Source organism: Trichechus manatus, unplaced genomic scaffold (assembly GCF_000243295.1).
Source record: "Trichechus manatus latirostris isolate Lorelei unplaced genomic scaffold, TriManLat1.0 scaffold00026, whole genome shotgun sequence".
NCBI classification, from domain to species: Eukaryota; Metazoa; Chordata; class Mammalia; order Sirenia; family Trichechidae; genus Trichechus; species Trichechus manatus.
This window is the reverse complement of record NW_004443962.1, coordinates 1,523,213-1,539,883: the sequence shown is the minus strand read 5'-3', so window position 1 is coordinate 1,539,883 and position 16,671 is coordinate 1,523,213. Positions and strand designations below refer to the sequence as shown.

The following is a 16,671-nucleotide window of genomic DNA, read 5'->3' as shown; positions in this document are numbered from 1 at the left end:
TGACAGAGTGGCTGCAACAATGGGCTCAAGCATAGCAATGATTGTGAGGATGGCACCAGACCAGGCAGTGTTTTGTTCTGTTGTATGTAGGGTCGCTGTGAGTCGGAACCACCTCGATGGCACCTAACAACAACAATGATGATGAAATATCACAGGGTCTAGTTTTTGCCCATCTGACATGAGGGGCCCCTATTGGCCAGTCCTACCAGTTTTCCCCAGAGGCCTCCCTCTGTTTGCCTCCCCTGGCACAGATGTGCTTACTTACTCCTGGTTTGACCAGTTTGTGACATAAGCTTCCGTAGCTTCTGTAGCAGGGACCTGGCAGAGAGGCTGCTCTTCCCCAGCAGGGCTGTGGTAACTGCAGACACTTCCAATTTCACGACTGTCAGTACAGTTTCCTTAGAGCAAGTCTGTATACTTATTTAGGGCATTTTGTATGCTTGTTGGTTAAATGTAATTTCTCATTCGAAAAATAATATCGGGGGAGGAGCGTGGCGATTGACATTTCTCTTAGAACAAAACATCAAGTTGGAACGACCCATAAGGATCTTCTAGCTTTCCCCTCCCCCAATGTACGTATAGGAAAACTGAGGTACAGAGCAGCCGAGATTATAGTGTTCTCATGAAGAGTCACTGCTGAATCCACAACTTGAGCTTAGTCTTGAGTTCCTTCCTCTATAGGTAGTTCTCAAGTCATCCAGAGAGGACAAGAGATTCTTTTATTTTGAGTTTACGTCTCTGTTTCTGTTTATAAAGGTAGATGCTTGTTAACAGAAAATTTAGCTAACACTAAAGATATTAAGAAAGCAAAAATTCTCTGAAATCACAACACCCAGTGATAATAACACTGAACATTTTGGGGAACATCCTTCCAGACAGTCTTCTACAGAGATAAATACATCTGTATGCATATGGGTAAAGGGTCCCTGGGTGGTGCAACGCAAGGCCATCCAGAGGCACCTGGAAGACAAACATGGTGATCTGCTTCCAAAACATCACAACCTTGAAAACCCTATGGAGCAATTCTGCTCTGCACACATGGGGTCACCATGAGTTGGAATCAACTCCATGGCAACGAACACCAACAACATATAGGTAGGTAGATAAGTTGTTATTGTTAGGTAACTTCAAGTCAGTTCCAACTCAGAGCCACCCTCTGTGTACAACAGAACGAAACACTGTCGGGTCCTGTGCCACCATCAAAATTGTTGCTATGTTTGAGCTCATTATTGCAGCTACTATGTCAGCCCATATCGTTGAGAATCTTCCTCTTTTTCACTGATCCTCTGCCAAGGATGATGTCCTTCTCCAGGACTGGTCCCTCCTGATGACAAGTGCAAAGTAATTGAGATGAAGTCTCACCATCATCACTTCTAAGGAGCATTCTGGCTGTACTTCCAAGACCGATTCGTTCATTCTTCTGGCAGTCTATGGTATATTCAATATTCTTCTCCAACACCATAATTCAAATGCATCAATTCTTCTTCGGTCTTCTTTATTCATTGTCCAGCTTTCACATGTATATGAGACAATAGAAAATACAATGGCTTGGGTCAGGTGCACTTTAGTCTCAAGGTGATATCTTTGCTTTTTAGCCCTTTATAGTGGTCTTTTGCAGCAGATTTGCCCAGTGCCATATGTCATTTGATTTCTTGCCTGCTGCTTGCATGGGCACTGATTGTAGATCTAAGTAAATTGAAATCATTGACAGCTTCAGCCTTTTGTCTGTTTATCAGGATGTTGCTTATTGGTCTGGTTGTGAGGATTTTTGTTTTCTTTATGTTAAGGTGTAATCCATACTGAAAGCTGTGGTTTTTGATCTTCATCAGTAAGTGCTTCAAGCCCTCTTTGCTTTTAGAACGCAAGGTTGTATCATCTGCATATCGCAGGTTGATAATGAGTCTTCCTCCAATCCTGATGCTGTTTTCTTCATATAGTACAGCTTCTCGGATTATTTGCTCAATGCACACATTTAATAAGTATGGTAAAAGGATACAACCCTGGCACACACCTTTCCTGACTTTAAACCACGCAGTTCCCCTTGTTCTATTAGAAGGACTGACTCTTGGTCTATGTACAGGTTCTACATGCACACAATTAAGTGTTCTGGAATTCCCATTCTTCACAATATTATCCATCATTTGTTATGACCCACACAGTCGAATACCTTTGCATAGTCAATAAAACACAGGTAAACATCTTTCTGGTATTCTCTACTTTCAGCCAGGATCCATCTGATATCAGCAATAATATTCCTGTTTCCACGTCCTTGTCTGAATCTGGCTTGAATTTCTGGCAGTTCTCTGTCAATGTACTGCTGCAACCGCTTTTGAATTATCTTCAGCAAAATTTTACTTGCATGTGATATTAATGATATTCTTTGCCAATTTCGACATTCTGTTGGATCCCCTTTCCTTGGAATGGGCACAAATATGGATCTCTTTTAGTCGGTTGGCCAGGTAGCTGTCTTCCCAATTTCTTGGCGTAGATGAATGAGCGCTTCCAGTGTTGCATCCATTCCCTGAAACATCTCAGTTGGTATTCTGCCATTATCTTCAGCGCAGCTTGGACTTCTTCCTTTGATACCATCAGTTCTTGATCATATGCTACCTCCAGAATTGTTTGAACGCAGACTGATTCTTTTTGGTACAGTGACTGTATGTATTCCTTCCATCTTCTTTTGATGCTTCTTGCATCATTTAATATTTTGCCCATAGAATCCTTCAGTAGTGCAACTCAAGCCTTGAATTTTTTTCTTCAGTTCTTTTAGCTTGAGAAATGCCGGACATATTCTTCCCTTTTGGTTTTCTAACTCCAGATCTTTGCACATTTCAATACTTTATTTTGTCTCCTCTAACCACCCTTTTGAAATCTTCTGTTCAGCTCTTCTACTTCGTCATTTCTTCCATTCGCTTTGGCTACTCTGCATTCAAGAGCAAGTTTCAGAGTCTCTGCTGACATCTGTTTTTGTCTCTTCTTTCTTTTTAATGACCTTTTGCTTTCTTCGTGTATGATGTTTTTGATGTCATCCCACAACTTCTCTGATCTTTGGTCATTAGTGTTCAATGTGTCAAATCTATTCTTGAGATGGTCTCCAAATTCAGGTGGTTTATATTCAAGGTTGTCTTTGGTTCTTGTGGTCTTATTTTAATTTCCTTCAGCTTCAACTTAACTTGTATATGAGAAATTGTTGGTCTGTTCCACAGTTGGCCCCTGGCCATGTTCCGACCGAAGATACTGAGCGTCTCCAGTGTCTCTTTCCACAGATGTAGTCCATTTGATTGCTGTGTATTCTATCTGGCAAGATGTATATGTATAGTTGTCATTTATGTTGTTGGAAAAAGGTATTTCCAATGAATATGTTGTTCGTCTTGCAAAACTTGTCATTCTACTTTTGGTGTCATTTCTATCACCAAGGCCATATTTTCAACTACTAATCCTACTTCTTTGTTTCCAACTTTTGGATTCCAATCACCACTAATTATCGAAGCATCTTGATTGCATGTTTGATCAATTTCAGACTGCCAAAGTTGGTAAAAATCTTCAATTTCTTCATCTTTGCTATTAGTGGTTGGTGCATAAATTTGAATAATAGTTGTATTAACTGGTCTTCCTTGTAGGCATATGGATATCATCCTATCACTGAAGATGTTATGTACTTCAGGATAGATCTTGAAATGTCCAACTGAGAATCAGTGCGACGCTGTTCCTCTTCAATTTGTCATTCCCAGTGTGGTAGACCATATGATTGTCTGATTCAAATTGGCCAATACCAGTCCATATCAGCTCACTAATTCCTAGGATATGGTACATTCCACATTCTGATTATTAATGGATGTTTGCAGCTGTTTCTTCTTTGAGTTGTGCTACATCAACAAATGAAGGTCCGGAAAGCTTTTTTCCATCCGTGTTGTTAAGGTCAACTCTACTTTGAGGAAGTTACGTGTTTGGAAAAGGTGGATGTGATAGCCACAGAGAGGCACCACCCAGATTTCCTGCAAGAGAGGACTTGCTGACCATTTGGAGAGTGCAGTCTATGGACAAGAGCCCTGCCTAGGACAGCCAGATCTGGTGACTGGGTGAGGTTGAGGGTATAAAGGCTCACTGGACATCAGAACACCCCGTTTTGTAGTTTCCGCCTCTTCTTCTGTCCGATCCTGCTTCCTCCCCTCCCTTTGCAAATGTTGATCCCTAAGAAACATCTGGAACCCCAGACTCTGTCTCTGCATCTGCTTGAGGAGAACTCTACCTGCAACAGTGGATTTTGTTGTTTGCTTGCTTGTAAAGTGCATCAGTAGAGATTTGCAGCAGCAACTTCTACTGCAGCCCCACCCTCTGGTCCAGTCCAGGTGCTGGTGGAATCCAGCTGCCTTCTCAGAGCATGTTCTTCCTCTCCTCCTCTGGCCCTTGTCAGAAGTCTGGCACTTGAAGAATTTGGTCTTGGGCAAGGTGCTGAAGCTGACTGCTTTGTGGTTTTAAGCAGCCGCTTAAAAGGCTTTCTTGCTATGAGTATATTCTGCAATAAAGACCCATTTTAATTGTTAATGACATTAATCAATTAAAGATTTATCTGCCTTGGGAGAATGTCTCTACAACAATGTCTCTCCTGTCCACCTAAGAGTTGGTTAAGAAGGGATTGTTCACCTCCAATGGATACCTCTGTCTCTGCTCTTCCCTATTTCCAACCTCTTGGTGAATGGTTTCCTCCCTGGGTTCCCTATTTGCACAGCCTCTCCAATCACTCTTAATTTCCAGAAGAAATGGATTGCAAGAAAGGAGTATGGAGATGGGAGTTTGAAGGATGCAGTGAATGCCTTTTGGAAAAGCCTAACGGGGGGTTCGTGCCAGTCCTGCATTTGCTCAAGTGCTTTGTCATCTCTGCTAATACTGGGGACATCAGTGGGCCCTGGCTTATTCTTCAGGTCCCTTTAGAGATCTTCACTTCAGGGCTCTTTGTGCTGCAGCTCTTGTGCTGGTGGCATCATTCAGGTCCTTTCAAAACGCTCCTCTGTTCATCAAGTACCATCAGAGGGCAGAGCCATTCTTGATCTTCCCTGCTCACCCCCAATGGCTCAGTTTATTTTGTTGCTTGAATCCTCAGCTTATTTTCATGCTTTCACCTTCAGCCTAAACCAGCAACTGCTATGAGGTTTTTAGAGTCTGCATGAATTTTAGGGAGATAAAGAAGGCCTGCACGAAGCATTTGGCCATGTCTTGTTCAGCGCCTCCTTCTCTCTCTTCTTTTTTTGGGGCTCCCCTCCTTTGGGATTATGCTGACACAGTGATCTTGCTCTTCAGCTTACAGTGTCTGCCACGTGACTGCAGGTTAGCTGGGACCAAAGAGTGGACTTGGGATTTTCAGAGGAAGCTCTGCAGGTATTCGAAAGCCACCTTTGCTTAATGGATGCTTTTAAAGCTATAAGAAAGTTTTTGTTTGTTTGTTTGTTTTGTTTTATAATTAAAGGGCAAAGTAGACAGAAGATGTGGCTGAATAAAGTCTTTCATCTGTAGACAGTAACAGGCAAAGATCTGATCCCAAAGAAGTTGTTGAGCTTTTTATTTCTTGTTCGGTTTTCTCTGTAGGGGGAGAATGGTCTATAAAGGCACTCATCTGTGTCCATCTTCTTAATAACAGTCCTGCCACTGGATTTGCCTGGGGCAAGAGAACTCAGAAGTAGATACTATGCCACAGAGTCAAAACATTTCTTAAAGTCATATAGCTCACTCTCGTTATTTGGAAGGTTGGGAGGTGGGAAGAGCGTAAGGGACTGCTTGAAGACACACGCTGGGGAGGGGCAGTCTCTACCTCGTCCTTGAGGTCTCCCCCCATCATGCCGCCTCTCAGTGTTTTGTTCTTTTTCCACAATAGGCTCCTGCAAAAGAGGTCAGGATTTATTTGGGAACTCCTAATTCCCAACAGCTGGTGTCTTTGGCCGTTCCATGTTCAGACAACAAAGATACCCATCAGAATTTAGAAATGGTAATTTCTAGAGAGAAAGACGCGCAACACAAATGCCTCGATATGGAATACTCGCATGGGAATTTACTAAACCGTCAGCCCCCAATCTGAGTAGCTTGGTGTCACTCAGCTGTTATTCTTCTTAACGAAGATTTATTGGATAGAGTTTCACCTAGATTCCTTGAGCAAACTTTGGCATAACTCTAGATAAGCATTATTCTATATATATATGTTCAATATGTAACTACAAATAGTGATACTTGAGTAACTACAGATTAATGATGTACATGATAGGAAGTTCTTTCCATGAAGCACCATGGGAGTACAGCAAGACAGTGATTGAAGTCTACCTTTAATGTGGTTGACATGGGTCAACTAAGTTAGCATTGAGATGGGCAGAACTCACAGAAGAGAAGTGGGAATGGCATGAACGTAGTTTCAGACATTGTGAAAGTACAAAGTCCATGCATGGCCTGTTTGGTGAAGGGTGACTAGTTTAAAATGGTTCCAAACACGGAGAGTGATTGTCAGATATCATTACTTTGCAAGTTTAACTTCAGATTTTTTTTTTTTTAATTATGATGTAGATAATTATGGTTTTTCCTTGGTGAGCTTGGAAACATCTGGAATGATTTGGGGTAATATTGCTTGAATACAGAATAATAGTTATGGTGATCTCTGGGAATTCATTCTATCTCCTAAGTTATAAAACTAAGAAAATTGAAATGTGCAGCAAGGGCCTTGTGGACTCCTTGGGGTCCTAGCTAACACGAGTCCTGTTGTAGTATAGGGGCTTGGGCCTGCTGGAAAAATGGTTGCTTTTCCTCCCTCCCTCCCTTTGTCTCTTCCACCTTCCCTTTCATGCCTTCATCCATAAACATATATTAAGTAGTCATTGTGGGCAGACACTGTCTAGGTCCTGGAAATAAATGATGACCAAGCCTGTGCCCTCCAGTTGCACTCAGAAAACAGACTATTACAATGCTGAGTAATAAGTATCAGGGGTCATGGGAGCACATAGGAAGAGCACCTAAACCAGTTTTGGAGCCCTACGTAAAGAAGGTTTTGGAGAAAGCTGGAGCCTGAAGGACCAGTAGTAGGAACTAGCCAGACTAAGAAGGGGAGAGAAAGGAGAAACAGAGATGTTCAGAGAACATATTATGTTCAAAGCCATGAGCCAAAAGAAAGAGAACCTGGTCCCTGGCAGAACCACAGGTAGCTTAGTGTGAGCAAACAGTGGAGAGAATGAGGGGAGTGGTAAGAAGTAAGGCTGAGAGCATAAATGGGCTAGATAATGAAGAGCTTCATGTGCCAACCTCACTATCTATGGCATTATCCTAAGGCCGATAGCTATCACTGAAGAGCTTTAAGCAGGAGAGTACATGCACCACTATGGCTGGAGTGTTGAGAAGGGACTGAATAGATTGAATGAAGGGTGACCAGTTAGGAGTGTGTTGCAGTGGTCCAAAACCAGTTGCCATCTAGTCAACTCTGTCTCATGGTGACCCCATGTGTGTCAGAGTAGAACTGTGCTCCATAGGGTTTTCAATGGCCAGTTTTTCAGAAGTAGATGGTCAGCCTTTCTTTCGAGGCACCTCTGGGTAGACTCAAACCTCCAACCTTTCTATTAGCAGCTGAGCACGTTAACTATTTGCACCACCCAGGGATTCCTGCAGTAGTCCAGGAGAGAGATAATGAGAGCCTAAACTGGAGTAGGAGCAGCAGTGATACAGAAAATGGGACAGATTCAAGAGATAATTAGAAGCTGAAACTGATTAGAGCTGGTGTTTTGATGTGGGTGGTAAAAGACAGGCAGAAATCCAAGATGATGGTCAGATTTCTGTCCTGGTTACCCAAATGAACTGTGCAACCATTGACAGGGAAGGAGGACAGAGCAAAGGGGAGCAGGTTTCAGGGGGAGAGTTTGGCATTGGTCCTGTTGAGTTGGCAGTGCCTGGAGGCCATCCAAGAAAATAATACTGGCATTCCACCTTTGCTTTCAGGTGTCATAACACTAGAGGTAGTGAGCTGTAGCCTGTCAGGGCTGGAGGGACTTGAGGATTTGGCAAGCACCTCTAATTTGATGCATGAGGAAAGTGGAATCCAGAGAGGTGGAACAACTTGCGTAGGGTCACACAACTACTTTAGTGGCTGATCTGCTACTAGAACGAAAGCCTCTGGCACCTCAATCCAGGAGTGTTTCCACTCCTGCTGTTAGTTTAACAGCCGCTAGAAAACATGTAGAAATAAATTTGCATGGCCATGTTGTCCTTTGTTTTGGAAGAACTGCTAAAAGTAAAAATGTGGGCCATAAATCCACGTGGGGGCTATGCCCCATTTACATCTCATTTGGTTCCATCTGCCCTGTCTTACCATGATTATGGCAACTTCGTTAGGCAAGTGGTTGCTTACCACCGTGGAAAGCCTTAATTACTCCTTAATAGCTGTGTACAGCGGGGAAGGCAACTTTAATGTTTAATCATTTAGTTGCCTGTTGAAAAGGTTTGTTTTAGTATTCTATTTGTGTATCCATAAAAACAAACAAAAAAAAAAAACCCAAACCCGTTGCCATCGAGTCAATTCCAACTCTTAGTGACCCTATAGGACAGAGAAGAACTTCCCCATAGGGTTTCCAAGGAGTGCCTGGTGGATTCGAACTGCTGACCTTTTGGTTAGCAGCCATAGCTTTCAACCACTATGCCACCAGGGTTTCCAATCCATAAAATATAGAAATGCATATTTGTTTCTTCTCAATTTTCATTGCAGATTTCAGTGACACCAAAATATTTTCTTTTTAAAGTATTATTGCTGTGTAAATATAGTAACTTTAATGAAAATTTAAAAACCCACCCACAATCTTTCCATAATAACAACAGAAACTAATCAAGCTTTATGTTCTTGGAGTCGCTTTCTTTATGCAAACATATGGTAATCCTTACTTACATTTACTTTGCTAACCTTTTTTTCACTCATTAAATATTTTACCATGTTTGTTTGTTCCTTCGTGTGTTCGTTTATTCCTTCATCCATTCAGCAAACAATTGACCATTTTCTGGATGCTAGACTCTCTGCAGGGTGTTGGGGGTATAGTAGTGACAGTCCTCATAAAGGTGACATAGGGAGGGTCAGGGAGAGTTTGGGTGGGTCACATGTAAAACAGATAACCAGTAAAGGCAAGTAGAAAAACAAATGCTATTGGGATAATAAATATGGCCCAGGATATTCTTTTCGTGTTATAAGTATAACATAACTGACTTAACTGCTTTCTTCCTGTTAGACATGGAATCCTTTGGGCCCTCAGTAGGAAACGTGGCATAGCCAAATGAAGAGAAATAGAAGTGTTTCGCACAGGATAGTTTACAAAGGTGTGGTTAGGGTGTATGGAAATCCTCACGGTGGTGCACTTCCCCAGTACCAGGGTACAATGGTTAAGCTCACAGGCTGCTAACCAAAAGGTCAGCGGTTTGAACCCACCAGCTGCTCCGCGGGAGAAAAGACCTGGCAATCTGCTCCTGTACAGATTACAGCCTAGAAAACCCTATGGTGGCAATTCTACTCTGTCTTATAGGATCACTATGAGTCAAAATTGACTCAAGGGCTCACAGCAACAGTGTACTGTAAAGCACCTCTAAGCATACAGAAGCCAGGAGAGGGAGAGGTCTCTGGAACCTGGAAGGGAGAACTGGGTAGAGAGGACATCTTGAGAGAAACACTGATGAGTTGAAGGAAACAATCAACCCAAGGCGACCTTGCAGAGAGGGAGTTAGGAGAGTCAGTACCCCGAGCTTCCTCTCCTCTCTTCCTCTGATGTTCCTTTGATTTTCTGTTGGGCTCCCTGCTATTTGGACTCGATAGAAGCTAGTGGGCAAGAGAGTCTGTGGGTGCAGTCCACAGAGGTCAGCTCCCCAGGGCAAAGAGTAGCGGGCAAGTAGATCTGGAGGGGCAAATAGGATATCCAGCACAGACAGTGCTGTGTAAATTATTTGTCAGAAAGCACTGGATATACAACTGTGCAATACAGTATAATGAAGTAAGGGGTGGGGATAGAGGGCTGGAACTAGGAAACTGGGACATAGTAGGATAATTGGGTAAAATTTGCTGCTTGTGGATGTGTTTTGCTTATCTTTAAGCATAAGCAAATGTGAGATTTTATTTCTGTATTTGCTTAAGGTTTATAATGTATCACAGACATAGTGGACCTTGATTCGAGCTCTGGCCGTTCATTCATTCATTCAACAAACATTTCCCCACCTTTTTATTGAGATTTAACTTATGTGTGATAAAGGACAAAGATCTTTGTGTAGAGCTTGATGAAATTTTACATATGTAGACACCTACGTAACCACTACCCAGATTTAGGTATAGAAGTTTCTAGCACTCCAGGATGCTCTCTTGTGCCCCTTCCCATTCACTGCATCTTTACCCCCCACATTCAGCACTGTGAGGATGTTTATGAGCTTCAGTTAGTCTGGTTAGCTCGGCTGCTAACCAAAAGGTCAGCAATTCGAATCTACCAACTGCTTCTTAGAAACCCTCTGAGGCAGCCCTACTCTGTCCTGTAGGGTCGCTAGGGGTCGGAATCGACTCGATGGCAACAGGTTTCAATCTTCATATTAATAGAACCGTATCGTTTCCATCCTTCTGTGGCCGGCTCCTTTCCCTCCTTGTTATGTCTATAAGATTCTTTTCTTTGTGTGGTTTGCATGTATCAGTACTTCATTGTTTTTCATTGCTGGTGTTTCCATGGGGATTCTTTTTTGGCATTTCTTGGGAAATTTGTTTTTCTGATTTCTAGGAAAAATCAGTCAAGGAATTGGGAAACTAAGAAAAATAATCATCCTGCGAGAATTAAAGCTTGACAATCAACATACAGACATTACTGGTTGGAAGGCATCCAGTGATGACAAATGGAAAACAGGAGCAGGGACCAGTGGAGTGAAAGAAGGCGAAGATCACTATTCCCGGGAACTGGGACAGGAGCACAGAGGAGAGAAGAGGCCAGTCTCTCTGGTCAGTCTTGCTTGTAGCTGAAGGCGTTGCTGTGTTGTGAGCGTGCGTTCTGGTCTTTTCTGCTAAAAGTGAGCCCTTGGCCCAAACGAAGTAAATATGAATACTTTTATATGTATAGTATACTTTATAGTAACCCTATAAACAGTGCATTCTGTGGGTCAAGTTTTGGAAGCAAAATAAGCCCGTGAATTGGCAGTCTCAACATGGGATTCGTGTAGCGCTGATAACCTTGCTACAAGCTCCTTATATTGTTATTCAACCACTACTCCATGATGTTCACTGGCGTTTTCCAGTGTTAGAATATCTGCTATAAGCTATAGTTCTTTGTAAATAATACTAAACTGAATATTTCTTATTTGTTAAATAGTTCTTTTAGACAGCCTAATAATGAGTAAAGAGTATGAAGGCTGTTGTACGTATGTACAGGTAGTCCCCAACTTATGACGTATTTGAGTTAGGATGAACCGCACTTACGACCTTCAGTGTTTTGTTTTGTTTTTTGTTACATCTTATGCTTAGTAATATATGCTACATACAGTGTTGCCGTGCATAATTTGCTGATGTATCATTCTCATGTCAACCCCTAAAGACAAATAATGATTGAATTTATAAGGATACTGATAATGAAAGGCAATAATAATGAAAACTGAAAAAAAAATAAGGTATTCGACTTATGTCAGAATGATTCCAACTCATAGTGACCCTATAGGACAGAGTAGAACTGTTCTTTAGGGTTTCTAAGCTGTAATCTTTATGGAAGCAGATTGCCAGGTCTTTTCTCCTGTGGAGCTGCTGGTGGGTTCGAACCACTGACCTTTTGGTTAGCAGCCAAGTGCTTGAGCACTGTGCCACCAGGGCTTCTGCTGAATCTTAGAGATATTAGAAACCTTTCTCCTTTGGACATGGTGCAGTCCAGTCCTTCCATTTTACAGATCAGAAAACGGAGCCCTTATGTGTTTAAAAATTTTGCCTGCATCTTCCAGTCCTCCCTCCCCCATAGAGGTGATTTCTTTGCAAACGGATGACTGATTTGAATAGGAATGGAAGAAATCAATGGTCAGTGACAGCCCTCCCCCATTAACTGGCAGTTAGGCGTTTCTACAGCAGTGAAGTGCTAGACAATGCAACATCAACTTGCTTAAGCAAAATATGAAGTGTTGACTTGGGTCACTGCAAAATCCAGGGGTAGGGCAGGCTTGGTCAAAGGAATCACGTGATATCATCTGTCCTTGCTTCTCCCCCTTTCCTGGCTCTGTCTCCACTGCATGACTCCATGTTCAGGGCGGTCCTCCACTCCTGCTCCAGCTGCCTCTTCTGTTTGCAGTCCAGCTCTCCTCCAGCCTTCCTGGCACAGCCTCACTATGTCTCACAGTGAATCAGTCAATCTCCGTGATCAGAAAGATTATCAGGCCAACTGGTTTAGTGAGTGTAACTACCCTTGGAATGATGGGAGGTGAATTGCCACCTTTTATGTGGACCGAGACTGGGGAAGGGCTGGGTCCCTGTCTTAGTTACCTAGTGCTGCTGTAACAAAAAATACTACAAGTGGGTGGCTTTAAAGAACAGAAATTTACTTGCTCATGGTTGAAGAAGCTAGAAGTCCAATTTAAAGTTTCTGTTGCTTTCTTAACCTGAGCATTTGGGGGAAATTCTGAGCCCTACACGTGAACCCTTAGCTTAATTTAATAATATTCAGGGAGGAGCCCAACAGGGCAAAAGACGAATGGCTCTCTTCTGAGTTTCTGATCAACGATTTCAGTATTATCTTTGGTATGTCCTTGTTATCTCCTTCTATGGCCTTGCCTCTTAATGGTGGCTTTTGGTTACCACACGCATACCGAAACAGGGGAACCAACAGCTGGTCAGAGAGAGGAGCTCAAGGGGGCTGGTGGACCGGGTCTGTTCCCTGAGCTGCATTGCAGCCACATGCATCCCATAACTTCAATTTCTACCCCCAACCCCACTTTTTCACTAAGACCTGGGAATTCAGAATGTGGACACGTGATTATTTGGATCATGGGAGTGAACTGTCTCTTACTGGGAAGATGAAGGAAAGCAGAACCTGCTTTTTTGGCCTTTCTGATGGAATCTTCATCCTGGTAATTGCAATAATTTCCGTTTACTCCTGTGGAACAGTTTTCCCAGTATATGATCCCAGAAGCCTTTGTTACCATGCTTCAAATGCAAAAGAAGAAAAAGAAAAAAACAAGCAAAAGAATTCAAAGGGTGACAGCCTCCCAGGGTCAGGAGGCTGGGTTTGAATCTTGGGTCAGCCTCTAGCTTGCACTTGGTCTAACCTCTGGGCTTCCTTCCACCGTCGTCAACACTGCTCAGCTCCCGTGGCTGCTACCAGAATAAAACCCAGTGCCATTATGAGAGCACTCTGCAAGAGTGGAAAGCTCTAGATGCAAGAGGTTATATAATTCTGTTTTAAGAAAGCTTGCAGCTGTCAGGCGTGACACACTGACATATCTCATGTGCCTTCACTGTTGGAAGCAGCTGTGAGCTTCATGTTTGCCTCTCCCTTCTCCATCTGCCAGTGAGGAAAAATGAATGGATTAAAAATGTGTTGGCAGAGGGGCACACCATCTGAAATCTCTTCTGTCTAGTGTTTCATGACTGAGTATGTTCGTTTTGATATCCCCATTGAAACTGCAAGGTGGGTATAACCAATGCGGAAGGAGAAGTATGGTGCCCTAGTCACTCTAAAATGGAAACATGGAAAACAATGAAAATAACATGGTGCTCTGGGGAGTAACTGAACAAGACTGTTAAAAATTGGAGCTGGGGTTGGCTAAGCATGTGTGGGGTCTTCTAGGCTAGTTTGTGCACAAGCTCAGCTGCTTCTACATAGCTCTTGAGTTTCATTTCTTGTCCCTGCCTCCTCATACTCTACATCCACCCATATTTGAGTGTAAGACCTTTGAACAGGGTTTGTCATCTCTTGAAAGCACTTCCCTACCTTGTTCACCAAGAATGCCTACTTATTTAAGATCTAGTGCACAAGTAACTCACAGGTAACCATTCTTTCCTATACATTCCTTTCCTTTACGTTTCCTGTGTAAATGCCTCTGTCACAGCCTCCAGCACTAATACAGGGGTGTCAGTAAAATTATGTCTTTACATGCTTGGTGGACAGTTAGCTCTTTGAGGGCAAGACTCATGTCTCCTTCATCCCCGCATCCTCAAGGCTTAGCAGAATTCTTGGCACATATCAAGTACTCAGTAAATGCTTAATACGTGCCTGAATGAATTAAGAAGAAAAAACATTAAACCAGTTTTCTTAACATTTCTTAAGGTTCAAGCATTAATGTTCGTGCTCCATCAAAATTCCCACTTGGAAAATAACTCTGAGTTTCTAAAACAAAGAGCATTACCAAGTTCAGGTGTTGGTACATTGACCTCTTATCATGGAGTCTAGGTGATTTAACTCCTCAGCCTCTCTTCCAAGTGATTGTCTAGCCTCTGCTTCAACTTCTCCAGCAGGGGGAGTTATTTTCTCTGGAGGTAGATATTCTGTATTGAGCAGCTGAAGCTTTCAGGGAATTTTTCCTTTTATTAGGTTCAAATCAACTTACCTGCAGTTTCAATTGTTCTACCATTAGGGTTTGTTATGGATTGAATTATGTGCCCCAAAAATGTGTGTTAACTTGGCTAGGCCATGATTCCTAGTATTGTGTAGTTGTCCAGCATTTTGTGATCTGATGTGATTTTCCTACGTATTGTAAATCCTAATCTCTGCCTGTGGTTATTGAGGCAAGATGAGGTTATATTAAAGAGGATTAGGGTGCGATGCAACACCCTGCTTACGTCACAGCCCTGATCCCATGTAAGGGGAGTTTCCCTGGGGTGTGGCCTGCATCACCTCTATCTTACAAGAGATAAAGAGAGAGAAGTGAGCAGAGCAGAGAGATTGGGACCTCATTACCACCAAGCAAGAAGTGCCAGGAGTGGAGTGCGTCTTTTGGACCCTGGGTCCTTGCGCTGAGAAGCTCCTAGACCAGAGGAAGATTGATGACAAGGACCTTTCCCCAGAGCCAACAGAGAGAGAAAGCCTTCCCCTGGAGTTGGCGCCTTGAATTTGGACTTCTAGCCTTCTAGACTGTAACATTTCTGTTTGTTAAAGCCATCCACTTGTGGTATTTCTGTTATAGCAGCACTGGATGTCTAAGACAGGGCTATTGGAATAATAAGCTACCCCTTTCTGGGGCAGGGGGAGGAGGAGCTTTCAGTTTTTGAAGATGGTGCTCTTGGCCCCATGTCTTCTTTTCTCTAAATAGTCCCCGGAACTTCCTGGTTGTCCTCAAGTTGTGTGAAACTAAACTTAAATCTTCTCAGGTGTGACATGAGCAGCGCAGAACGAAGCTGACCCATCTCCTTCCAGGGAATCGACGTCTTTGCATGTAGCCTTAGTCACACTGTCTCCACAGTCACAGCACATCCTTGAAACATTTTGAACTTACTCTTGGTTGCATGTGACGCTACTAAGCCCTGTTCTTCTCATTTAGCATTTGGACCCCAGAGCACAGCCTGGCCCTTGTGTGGTTATATTTTACCTTGTTGTATGTTGCACTCTCCTGCAGCCCTAATCTGTGGAAACATCTTCATCAGAGATTTGCCATTGCACGTTTTAGGATGATAGTTGTGGTGGGGAGACAGTGAAGGCAGGCTCCATCACTGTAAATAAGTCTCTGTGAGTGGTCCCCGTGTGATTCTCCATTCTCAGACAGCTGATCAGAACAAATCCCAGATATAATTTGTGGATGGCTGTGGAAAGGCGATGCGTTCTTCTACCGCTGCTCCTGGGCTGCTGAGGTGAGGACAGCTCCTTCATCCCGTTTTGAGCGTTCTTCTTTAACACTTGGGGTACTAGTTAGATACAGGCGGCCTCTGGTGGTCCCAACCTTTTCTACTTGAACACATTTACATAGATGAATAAATAAGTACCATTCGTGGTCAGAACCAGAAGGGACAGGGAGAGGATAATCTGAATGTAGCATAGGGTTGAGATTAAGAATAAAAACAAAGAACAGTTGCTGTTGAGTAGATTCTGACTCATGGCGACCCCACGTGTGTCAGAGTAGAACTGGCTCTTTAGCTGTTTCAATGGCTAAATTCTCTGGGAATAGCTCACCAGGCCTTTCTTCCAAGTCGCCTCTGAGTAGACTTAAACCTCTGACCATTCTGTTAGTAGCCAAGTGTGTTAACCATTTGCACCACCCGGGAATGCCTGGAGTTAAGAATGTGAACCCTGAAATCAGGCAGACCTGGGTTTGCTTTCCTGTTCCACCTCTTGTTTGTGACTTTGGGAAATCTGCTTTGTAAATCGGAGTTAACAGTATGCACTCAGAGGGTTGTTGTGGGAAATGATGAAAAAACAAAAACCAAACCTGTTGCCATTGAATTGAGTCAGGAAGGGAAGCTGAGACCTAGAGTTATCCAGTGATTTGCCCACGATCACTTGGCGTGTGCCACCTCACCTGGTGTGCACTGTCTCACCTGGAGTGCGCCATCTCACCTGGTGTGCACTGTCTCACCTGGTGTGCCTTCTCACTGGGCTTGCGCTGTCTCACCAGGTGTGTGCTGTCTCACCTGGTATGCCTTCTCACCGGGTACGCCCCATCTCACCAGGTGTGTACTGTCTCACCTGGTGTGCCTTCTCATTGGGTGTGCGCTGTCTCACCAGGTGTGTACCATCTCAC

The 16,671-nt window shown here is 43.2% G+C and overlaps 1 protein-coding gene across 4 annotated transcripts in view; it reads left to right on the top strand.

Annotated features, from left to right (window-relative positions):
- The window catches only part of MB21D2 (Mab-21 domain containing 2), a 149,655-nt gene that overhangs the window by 44,227 nt on the left and 88,757 nt on the right, over nt 1-16,671 (top strand). The window contains exon 2 of one of the 4 annotated variants that reach the window (XM_023728707.1): nt 10,755-10,969. The exons of 1 other annotated variant lie outside the window; for it this stretch is intronic. In XM_023728707.1, the coding sequence (XP_023584475.1) occupies nt 10,867-10,969 (103 nt within the window). In that variant the 5' untranslated portion in view covers nt 10,755-10,866. Of the gene's footprint in view, nt 1-8,578; nt 10,970-15,110; nt 15,785-16,671 lie in introns of those variants that run through there. 2 more of the 4 variants (XM_023728709.1, XM_023728710.1) reach the window with 2 other exon arrangements.